This window comes from Hippocampus comes, unplaced genomic scaffold (genome assembly GCF_001891065.2).
Source record: "Hippocampus comes isolate QL1 unplaced genomic scaffold, H_comes_QL1_v1.1 scaffold57, whole genome shotgun sequence".
In the NCBI taxonomy this organism is placed as follows: Eukaryota; Metazoa; Chordata; class Actinopteri; order Syngnathiformes; family Syngnathidae; genus Hippocampus; species Hippocampus comes.
Window position 1 is genome coordinate 3,007,474 of NW_017805039.1, and position 10,473 is coordinate 3,017,946.

The 10,473-nt window shown below is 42.1% G+C and overlaps 1 protein-coding gene across 4 annotated transcripts in view; it reads left to right on the forward strand.

The window, feature by feature from the left end:
* Positions 1-7,150, forward strand: part of dlg5a (discs, large homolog 5a (Drosophila)) — a 56,730-nt gene extending 49,580 nt beyond the window's left edge. For all 4 annotated transcript variants that reach the window (XM_019864058.1, XM_019864057.1, XM_019864059.1 and 1 more), the window contains 10 exons: positions 855-1,019; positions 1,114-1,297; positions 2,203-2,351; positions 3,390-3,560; positions 4,476-4,666; positions 4,745-4,888; positions 5,749-5,876; positions 6,049-6,158; positions 6,435-6,544; positions 6,622-7,150. In XM_019864058.1, the coding sequence (XP_019719617.1) occupies positions 855-1,019; positions 1,114-1,297; positions 2,203-2,351; positions 3,390-3,560; positions 4,476-4,666; positions 4,745-4,888; positions 5,749-5,876; positions 6,049-6,158; positions 6,435-6,544; positions 6,622-6,725 (1,456 nt within the window). In that variant the 3' untranslated portion in view covers positions 6,726-7,150. The remainder of the gene's footprint in view (positions 1-854; positions 1,020-1,113; positions 1,298-2,202; positions 2,352-3,389; positions 3,561-4,475; positions 4,667-4,744; positions 4,889-5,748; positions 5,877-6,048; positions 6,159-6,434; positions 6,545-6,621) is intronic.
* Positions 7,151-10,473: the final 3,323 nt, after the last annotated feature.

Genomic DNA, 10,473 nt, shown 5'->3' on the forward strand with positions numbered 1-10,473 from the left:
AACACAAATGGAAAAACAATGATAACAAAAGTGCAGTATACGCACACTTAAAAGAAACAAACCACACAATTGAAGATGAACAAGTAAAAATCCTAGGAACAGAAAAGAGATGGTTTGAAAGGGGGGTAAAAGAAGCGATTTTTGTTAAAAATTTTTCACCCTCTCTGAACCGTGAAGGAGGTATCAGATTTAACCTGTCTCCTATTTACAATAACTTGTTGACCAGTAAGGGACATAGACATGCTGATCAGGCTAACTGAAAGTAGCTATTCAGCCTTAGCCCAAACAATAGGCCTAATCAAGACCCAATGATAGGGAATTTAGAAACCAATGGGCCTCTAATAAACCAATAGGGGCGTGACTAACCATCCCCACCCAGTCCTCAAACAGGCCACGCTCAGCTTTTTAGCGCAGAGCAACTTCCCGGAGTCTTCACGGAGACTTCAGGGTTGTCTACCGCTGACGAAGCTTCTGTGAGAGAAGCGAAACGTCCTTTTTTGTTTTTTGTTTTTTGTTTTTTACCCACAGGTACAGATGACGACTGACAGAACCCTTTCTACGATGGAACTTTCCTGTACGACTGAGAGCCTCCACAAGCGGCCAAAGTATTTACGAGCCGGTCCTGGGCATCACAGCCACCCGCTAAAAAGCCACCCTTTCAACACACACACATGCACACATACATGCCCCTACCTCGACGATTATTTTTTCGGCAAATGAGGGCCGCCGTAGATCCATAGTCCCGGGTCGAATTTTGTTCCCAGCACGCCTCTCCTTACAGCTAATTATAAACTCTAATCTCATGGACACGGACAATCGCTTGTGCTTGCTTATCGTCTATTACTTGGTTGTAGCTCCCGTCTCGAGCCAGTCAGTACTCAATCCACGCCGCAGGGGAGTGGCGCTGCCACACCGGAAAATCACACAGCCATCGATACGCTCAGCGAACAGGACGAGGGCACCCTCACGCCATCCTCTAAACAAACCACGCCCACCACCAGCCCCCAAAACTATATCAGGTAAATACAATCTCACCTGTGTGCATAAAATGACTCAAGAGAAAAAAGCCTCTTAGGTCCCGCAATGACACCGTCTGTCCCTGTTGCTTCCCAGAATGCACTCTGATGGCAACAAGAAAGCGGGCGAGCCGCGGCTGGTGACGGTGCACCGGCCCGGAGTAGAGGTGGGAATCACGCTATGTGGAGGGAACCTGCGAGGCGTCTACATAGATAGTCTGGATGAAGACAGTCCTGCCAGAGGGGCTGACGGCCTGCGTCCAGGTGACCTGATTCTGGAGGTAATTGCGCACATTTCGGGTCTTGATTTACCAAATGTTTATATGTGCAAAACCTGCTAAGTGGATGTAAAAGTTGATCTACTCCCCAATCGCAACCAAGATTGTTTTTGCCAAACATGCTAAATTCATGCGCAGTGCATTCAATGATTCACGGTGAAAACTATCAACACTTTAAACGTGGTCTCCACCACTTTTGCACCTGTTGCCAACAGTTGTTGTTTTCACAATTAACACCTTATAGAAAATAATGTTGCAAGTAAACGATGTTATTAGCCGCTCATTGTTTTGAAATGAATCGATGATTATATCTGAATGATAAATTCATATTTACATTATTTCTTATGAAACAGCGTCCTGTAATGTATTGCGTTGGAATTTTGAGGGAGTTTAAACAAGCTGAATGAAAGTCACGTCTACTGTAGATTTCCAACACCAGATCTCAAAGAGTAAGAGAGAGTATATCTTGAAAGCATTTGTCTCCTGACATTTCACAAGTGTTGTCATGACTTTGGAGTCAAGCACAGATAACAGTCTCCTTTCTTTTTTTTTTAACTGGTCATTAGTCTCCATTGATCCCCCCTGTCAGCTTTCTCTCGTTCCGTTTGGGCGACGCACGTGCGCGTAAAATACCAAATCATATTAATAATAATGAAGCATTTCTGGCCTGCCCCCTCCGTCTATGAAAGGAATTGCTAATTAGCATGCAGCTCAGTCACCCTTTTTGTCCTCCAATTTTCCCTTCTGTTTGCTCTCTTCCTCGCCCGTGGCCCAAACCAATACGGCGCCTCTTTAATTCAACTGAAAGCTTGTGTCGCCCACATAAGATGGAGCAAATCATTTCTCAGATAAGTGCACACTACCGGTAATAACACTGCCCCTTATTTTGTCCCTGGCTCATTTTGCAGTATAACTCTGTGAATATGAAGAACAAGACGGCAGAAGAAGTCTATGTGGAGATGTTGAAGCCGTCGGAGACTGTCACGTTCAAGGTGCAGCATCGGGCGGATGAGTTCAATGTGCTCAAAGACGTTCCAGGAGATGGCTTTTATATTAGGTACACACACAAGAGCACATTACACACATGCTCAGTGTGAAAAGACCACTTAAATTTCCCCAAGCGTCTTCGTGTGTGTCCACGTTGCTATTTAAAGCAACCACCGGAGCGGCCCTTGGACAAGCAGGGATCTTTCGCATCTAACCAATTAAATCCCACATCCTCAATATGATTCTAAATGTCCAATTTAGGTTACCTCATCTCTCTGCCCTCACTCCACCACCACCGACACCCTTTTAAGGTTGCCGCTCGGGCTTTTCCAGGTCCTTACTGAAACACTGGAATACCCTCTGGGATGATCGGATTTGGTTAAATTAGGGTTAATACCGATACAAGGTATCTGTGCTGATATCAGCCTTATTTTAAGGTTTTGGTATTCATGGAGGCTGCCGATACCAGTCACCGATACTTCAGACAAACAAACTCTAAGATCAAGTAAATCCTACTTAGCATTAGTTGCACTATACTACAGCAGTTGGACACATCGGCGAATCATCGTCTGATTCATAAAGAAAGGTCTTTCTTCAAGTATGTTGTCGTTGTCTTCAATGAAATGTTAGATATCAGAAGTACGGGAGGTATCAGTTCTCTATCGGCAAGTATTCAGAGTGAATCCTGGTGTCAGTCTGAAAACATGTTGAAAACATGTTGAACATCCCGATTAGAATCGAACATCCCGATTACAAATAGTTTTATTGTTGGGAGTGTTCAGTGGGAGAGTGCGAGGTGATCAGTGTCACAGCAGCTGCCTCAGTCACTTGTCATATAGGCAAGTGTGTGATGTCATATGCAGTGAATACACCCAGTCTGCCTGGCTATCAAATATAGGCTGCTGGGGGAATTACTTAGGAGGCTGCGAGACCCAAGAGAGACCTACAGCGTGTGTAGATATACTCATCTTTCCCGATCTCATTATCTTGTTCACCCGCCAAACTGCCGTTGCATCTGCCGCCTCATCAACTTTACGCTCGCCTCGCCTCACCTCTCCACCATCCTAAACATAAACTCGCCGCGTATCCGCCTCTGCCCCACTCCCAGAGCACTTTACGACCGCGTGGGCGAGGCGGAGGGGGACCTGACGTTCAAGAAGGACGACATCCTGTACGTGGACGAGTCATTACCAAAAGGCAGCTTCGGGACATGGATGGCCTGGCAGCTGGATGAGAACGCGCAGCAGATCCAGAGGGGGCAGATCCCCAGCAAGTACATGTGGGTAGAGAATACAATGCACTGAACGCACAATACAAACACAGACTGGTCCCAAGTTGACTTGCATCACAGGAAGTTGTTAGCGGCCAGCAGTCTGCAATTACAGCGAGCGATCAAAGACTTGGAGATATTTTTGGTTTATTCTCATAGTTTGATCTGCAATTCACCGATGGCATTGGCAAAGACATGCAATACACGCGAGCAACAATCGTGATGTTTTTCTCCACTTAAGACGCTACAAAAGTGCGACCCTTGTCTCCCTGTGCTACGAAAAAAGGCAGTGATTTCCTTTTCACAAACCCAAGTCTGTCTTCTATCTGCTTTTTCTGTTTCGTTCATGTTAGTCGGTTATGGCTGTTGCTCATCATGCCGTGTGTGTGTGTGCGCGCGCGCGCGCGCGCGTGTGTGTGTGTGTGTTTGTGTGCGTGCACGCGCCCCGTAACAGGTCTGTCGCAACAGGTTGGCTGCTTGAAAAGTAGAGCTCCGGTCAAAAATGACTGGGCACCCCTGTTCTACTCATCAGAAAACTGACATTTTTATGCATTAAGGGTTAGGTTCAGCAGCGAGTGGATTTATTTCTGTATTTATTTATTTATTGAAACGTCAAAGCTATAAATTGCAACGCGTGGTAAAAGTCTTATTGCTGAAACTCTTATAGGTCAAACTTAAGAAAGAACTTTTCTCAAAATTCCGAAGTGCTGGAAAAGAATTGGACATTTTTTTTAAATCAGCATCAAAAATACGTTTAGGGACCCAATGCCATTTCTGATAAAAAGTTGCCGTTGACCAGTATAATGTCCAGGAAAAAAAATGTTCTGTACAGGTTGTGGCATTTGTACATCTATTTAAATTTTTATTTATTTTTTTTTGCTACATGAACCACAATAATGATTAACATGGGCTCTGACGTTCCAGGATGGACCAAGAGTTCTACCGGCGACACAGCGTGACTGAGATGAAGGAAGAATCTGGCAAGACGCTTTCAGCCGCCGCCCGCCGCTCCTTCTTCAGGAGGAAGCAGAAGCACAAGCGCAGTAGCTCCAAAGACAGCAAGGAGACTGTTGCTCTGGACACCATCAGCACTGACTCCATCCCCTTCCTGGAAGGTGAGCGCAGGCCGACCCTGTCGGAACCTCACCGAGCTCCCTGGTGAGGTCATCATCACGTGTGTTCTTTGTATATAGACTGTGTTAGCCTGGCCTACCAGAGGGTCCAGAAGGTGGAGTGCGCCTCCCCCAGACCCGTGCTCGTACTCGGCCCACTGACGGACCCCGTCAAGGAGATGCTGGTCAAAGAGTCTCCGGGGAAGTTCTTCCGATGTGTGCTAGGTGAAGTTTCACACTGTAGTAAATATCTGTATTGATTTTGGTACAATGAGATGTGTAACAGAAAGAAGCATGATACACCGTGCATATGGAATGTTCCGGAACAGTGCAGTGCTCTTCCATTAGATGGCAGAAGATAGCCAATATTAACCTAATACCATAATTACCCAACTCTTTTTTTTTTTTTTTTTTTTTTAAATGACCATATCAGTTTTACTATGATCAAATAATAAATACCAATGTAAAGTGTATTTACTAAAATTTGTCTAAAATTTGTTGCTTCCGATGACAAGAATACGTTGCCCAGAAATAATGTTCAATCACTAATGAAGGGCAACCCCCCCCCCCCAAAAAAAAAACTTAAATAAGTTGACCCAGTATTGTACGGCGCCAGCCGTACGCCTAGCAGCACTCTGGTTAATAGACGTAAATGACTCAATGGCATCCTGACACATTTACCGTTCACTGATCACTTTTTTAATAAGCCAAGCTTACTCAACTGTGTTGTTTTAGCCAGCAAATTTGCTACTGTGCTTCTGATGTCACTTTGTGTCATGGACCAAAACCTCTGGGGAGAGAGTTATCTAAATTCTCACTACTGTTTCTTGAGGAAAATTGTGTTCTGCATTCCGCAGTTATCTATGAATGAAAACTAGTTGGCTGTTTAATATTTAGTGGCAACATTTTTTTTGTCTTCTGGATCTTTAACCAAGCAAAAAATATACATATTTTGTATTTTTATTCAAATACCTGATTATTTAATTCAAATTTTCAGTAGGATCTCCAAATACCAAAATATTCGATAACTGCAGGCCTAATTGTAATAGATAAGCAAATTATTTTTTTTCTGTTTTTTTCTGCAGAAGTCATGAAGGCGTCCCAACAAGCCATTGAGCGAGGTGTCAAGGACTGCCTCTTCATAGACTACAAGCGCCGCAGCGGCCATTTCGATGTGACCACCGTTGCGTCCATAAAGGAAACAACAGACAAGGTATTTGCCCCATTTCAACAAGATTTCATCCAACATAACTCTTCTTTTGTCTGTTCCTAATCTCTAGCGATGAGGGTTTGTTGTATTTCATCTTTGATATCAATAAAGACATCTGCAAACAGCATTTTTTTTTAACTCACTTAAGATGGATTTTATTTGATTTCCATTGCAGGGTTGTCACTGTTTGCTGGACATTGCACCGCATGCCATCGAGAGGCTCCACAGTGTTCACATTTATCCCATTGTTGTTTTTGTCCGCTACAAAAATGCCAAGCAGATCAAGTAAGTGGCACCATAACACACACACACACACACACACACACACACACACACACACACACACACACACACACACACACACACACACACACACATATAAATGTGCATTATGTGAGCATGATAAAAAGAAGGAACTTTTATGTCAGTTATCCTACACATGCTTGAGCCAAAGTGCGTCACTGCTTTGGCCTCCCTCCAGAAGTCAGGAAAAGTCAAATGATGAAAAACACTCTATCTCCACTACATCGACATAACGGAGGTATCCACTCTTGTCCCCAGGGAGCAGAAAGATCCTGTTTATCTGCGGGACAAAGTGTCTCAGAAACATTCCAAGGAGCAGTTTGAAAGTGCACAGAAGATCGAGCTCGACTACAGCAAGTTCTTCACAGGTGTGTGTGTGCGCGCACGCGCGCGAGTGCATATCCATTGCTTCAGTTTGTTGAAATGCAACACGTCTCCGTCACAGGTATCGTCCAAGGTGGCTCCCTCCCGTACATTTGCACTCAGATCATGACTATAGTGGATCAAGAACAAAGTAAAGTCCTGTGGACTCCGCTCGGCTGCCCTTAGCGGGCAAAGGGAGCGCTCGTCTTCAACACTAATGAAAGAAACCCTCCTCACGACATATAATAGGTACACGACATTGTAAATTATTGATATCTAGTTTTATTGATCTTCTCGAAGTACTCCAGAGCAGGCACATAGCACTGACTCTCCACCTTCAAGCTCATTTCTTCTCTGAAGGACTCCTTGGTGGTGTGCGTGTGTGTGTGTGAGTGTGTGTGTGTGCGTGTGCGTGTATGTGTGTGTGTGTGTTCACTATCAACTCAAATGACTCCAAACTTGCCACCATGCCCTCCGTTGTGTACACAAAACCTCAACACTAATCATGTTCAAAACCTACCAAAGGAGTGTGTTGGGGACATGCTGAAAAGGGGGAGAGGAAATAAAAAATGTCAAAGTTCCGAGACTGAAATTGTAACACAATGAGGAAATAAAAGTTTGTATTGTGCGGAGAATGTGGTTGTTTTTGTACAGAAGTAAAATAATGAGTTTCATCTTTTATTCTCATAGTGTTACCACTTGGCTCATAAAATTAAGAATTTGACTGATTTTTTTATTGTCTTTTTTTTTTTTTTTTTTTTTTTTTTTTTTTTTCGATTTTTTTTTTGTTTTTTTTTTTTTTTTTTTTTTTTTTTTGTATTTTCCGACTTTATTCTTGTAAAATGCCCAAAAATTATAACCGGTTCTAATGCCGCGGTTCCTCTTACTTTGGCAAAACTACCGTAAATCAAAGCCGACATGGCCGCCACCATTTTACGCTTTCCCACCAACACTTTTTTTTAAGCCACGTACGTAACAGATAACCGTGACGAGGCAAGTTTATTTCCGCAAATAACAAAAAATAGGATTTAAAAAAAAACATGAATGTCCAACTGTGATTATACGAACGCCCACTGTACTATTTCAGTTTTATCAAATCAACACAAGTATTATACAATATCTACTTCTTCCTCTTCGTGTTATGACATTCTTATTTACATACACCTTTATTCTTGGAAAACGACTTTTTTTTTTTCTCCTGTAATATGAGTTTACTCTTTTAAATGACTTTATTATTATGTAATGATGGCATTTTTTCAGAGGGGGGTACTTTTCAGCATGGTCCTAACACTCTCACCTGGTAAGAACGTGCCCATGTAGCAGCTCACATGGAAGACCCCCCCCCCCCTCAATCCCAACCACCATATGCACTCGACTGACAACTGTTGTGGATTTCGTTCGTGCTTGAGTCTTTTGTTGTTCTTGTTGTTGTGACGAGTGTCAAGGTCGTTGCCATGACGTACTGTAGCTGCGCTCACACTGCCCCCGCGGTGACGACGACCACACGTTAGCTCTATGCATTGTATCCTCTTTCTTGTAGCAAGGAGTGTGCCAGCGTTTATTACGGGCCTTTCGGAAAGTGCCTTCTGTAGAAGACGCCATATCTCCTCGCAGCCCCCCCCAACATCACCCCTAAATCTGCTCGTTTTTGTGGCCGTGTTCATTTCCGATGCGGGGCTGCAGCGGCGAATGCGTGACAAAGGCCAACTTGTATCATTTTTGTTTGTGAAAAGAAGGTCGGAGGCCAATGTGGCGTCCAAACGGGTTCAACTTCTCAGAATGCACTCCAGGGCTAGACAGACCACTGTGTAACTAATATCCTTATATCTCGTAACATGTATTTAACAACATAGAGTATGCAGACGCACACACACACACAAATCTAAATATAAATATATATATACATATACAGTATATAAATCTATAAAAGATATATTCCCGTGTATTTTCGCTAGGTCACGTGCCTGGGAAGGTCTGGCAGTCACGTTAGCATGTTTGTTTGCGTTCTCTTTTTGTGGTTGGTGGTCAGTCACTTATCGATGTTCTCCTGAAAAGAAGAGACACTATGAAGCAACAGTTGCAGGGTAATATCTTGAGCGCGTCATCCGTTTCGCGATGTTCCCCACTATTATTTAATGTTGCTTTGAGTAGGAAGGAAGAACTAGGAGGGCCTTCCTGCAAACGTTACTTTCTCGTGCCAAAATCCACAAAAAAATGTCTTTAGCCCTTCATGTCTGTTTGTTTTGCACTTGTTTAGCTGTGAACTGAAAACGCGTCACTGTTGCCACGTTTCCAGTAGACTACCGACACTAGGTACTATCATTTCTACTGTAACTAACTTTTTTTTTTCTTAAATGTCTCACATCAGTTCCTTACATTTCATCAAGGGCCTTTTTATTCCGATGACATAAAAAAAAAAAAAGGATCACATATTTGAATGATTCAAAAATAAAGAAGGGATCTATTGTTGCACAGCTTTTTCAGAGGAAATGTTCCACCAGTTTGACTATTGGGCTTTAAAAATGACTAAAGGAAAAAAACAACAAAAAAAAAAAATTAAAAAAGCAAAGTGCAATGTTACTATTTTTCTGTGTAGATACTAGCATGTTAGAGGAAAATGCGGGATACAACATGGAGTGGTTGTGCGACGCGATGCCAGGTACTGATTGAACGTCTCTTTATATGAACAGAATGTGATTTGTATGTTGAGACATTAACATGACAATAAAAGTATTTTTTTTTGTCTGTATCACAACTTTGACTGTCAGTGTTTAATTGAAGTGCTCCCATCATAATAAATGCCGCACGCTCACCGGACACGTCATTACAGATTAACATCCAGTACAAAATAGTCAAAGATTTGATTTTGCAGAGGTATTAATGGAATAACATAATAATAGTAGTTTACAGGGTTTCACTTTGCATCATCTCTTAGTTATAAAATTTTATTCTAAAAAAATCATCCAAAATTTGAGCATTTATTATGTTTAATTACAACTCAAAGAATATTCATGGTATTATTTTACCCGGAGAAAACCTAACCAGGCATGGGGAGAAGATGCAAACTCAACACAGGAAGGCCGGGGCCGGAATCGAACCCTGCCCTTTTGCACTGTGAGGCCTATGTACTAACCAGTAGTTCACCCTGGGGCCCCTTTCCAATTTTTAATCTGTAAAATGAATTTTGATATAAAATGATAGAATGGAAGAATGGAAATACAGAAAATCCTACCCCACAAATAAATGGCAAAAAAAAAGTGTTAATTGTTTTTTTTTTTTGTTTTTCTTTTAAAGAAAACCGCACTCTACTGTTGCTCTTTACAAAAGCATACAGCAATAACATAATTAAATCGAATGTGAAGAATTGGATCGTTTCTGCATCATGATTTCATGCTTTAATTGCCAGGGTGTCTTCTGGTGTGTGCACTTTGGCCACCAGGGGGCAGAATAATACAAATATTGAGTTATGCTAGACGTCATTTGGGCGGTGAAGCACAGACAATGCAACTCAGCTGTTGCAGAGGATAAAGAATATATGCAAGTGAGTATTGTTTCATTATCTGCACATATTGCTTTCATTTCAAATCAAATATACTGGGTTGAAAGTCGAGGTACCACTCTAATCAGTTTTAATCATAGATCTTCCAGTTTGATTGTTTTTCGTTCGCAAGCTGTGCCGTGATTGTTACCTGAGCGCAGATAAACTGGGATGGCATTTTCAATCGGTGACAAAATGGCTGCAGCCTTGAGATGAGTAAAAAATATCCATCAAAATAGTGTGGTTAGATTCGTGGAGCCGCAGAGAACTTAAAAACATGTTACTCTAAAAATTGGGGTTGAAAATGTTAAATGTTTAAATACAGTATTTTTTTTAGAACTTTTGTAGTGTGGCTAATATTTTGTTCCAGAATATATTCCAAAATAGTTTTTTTTT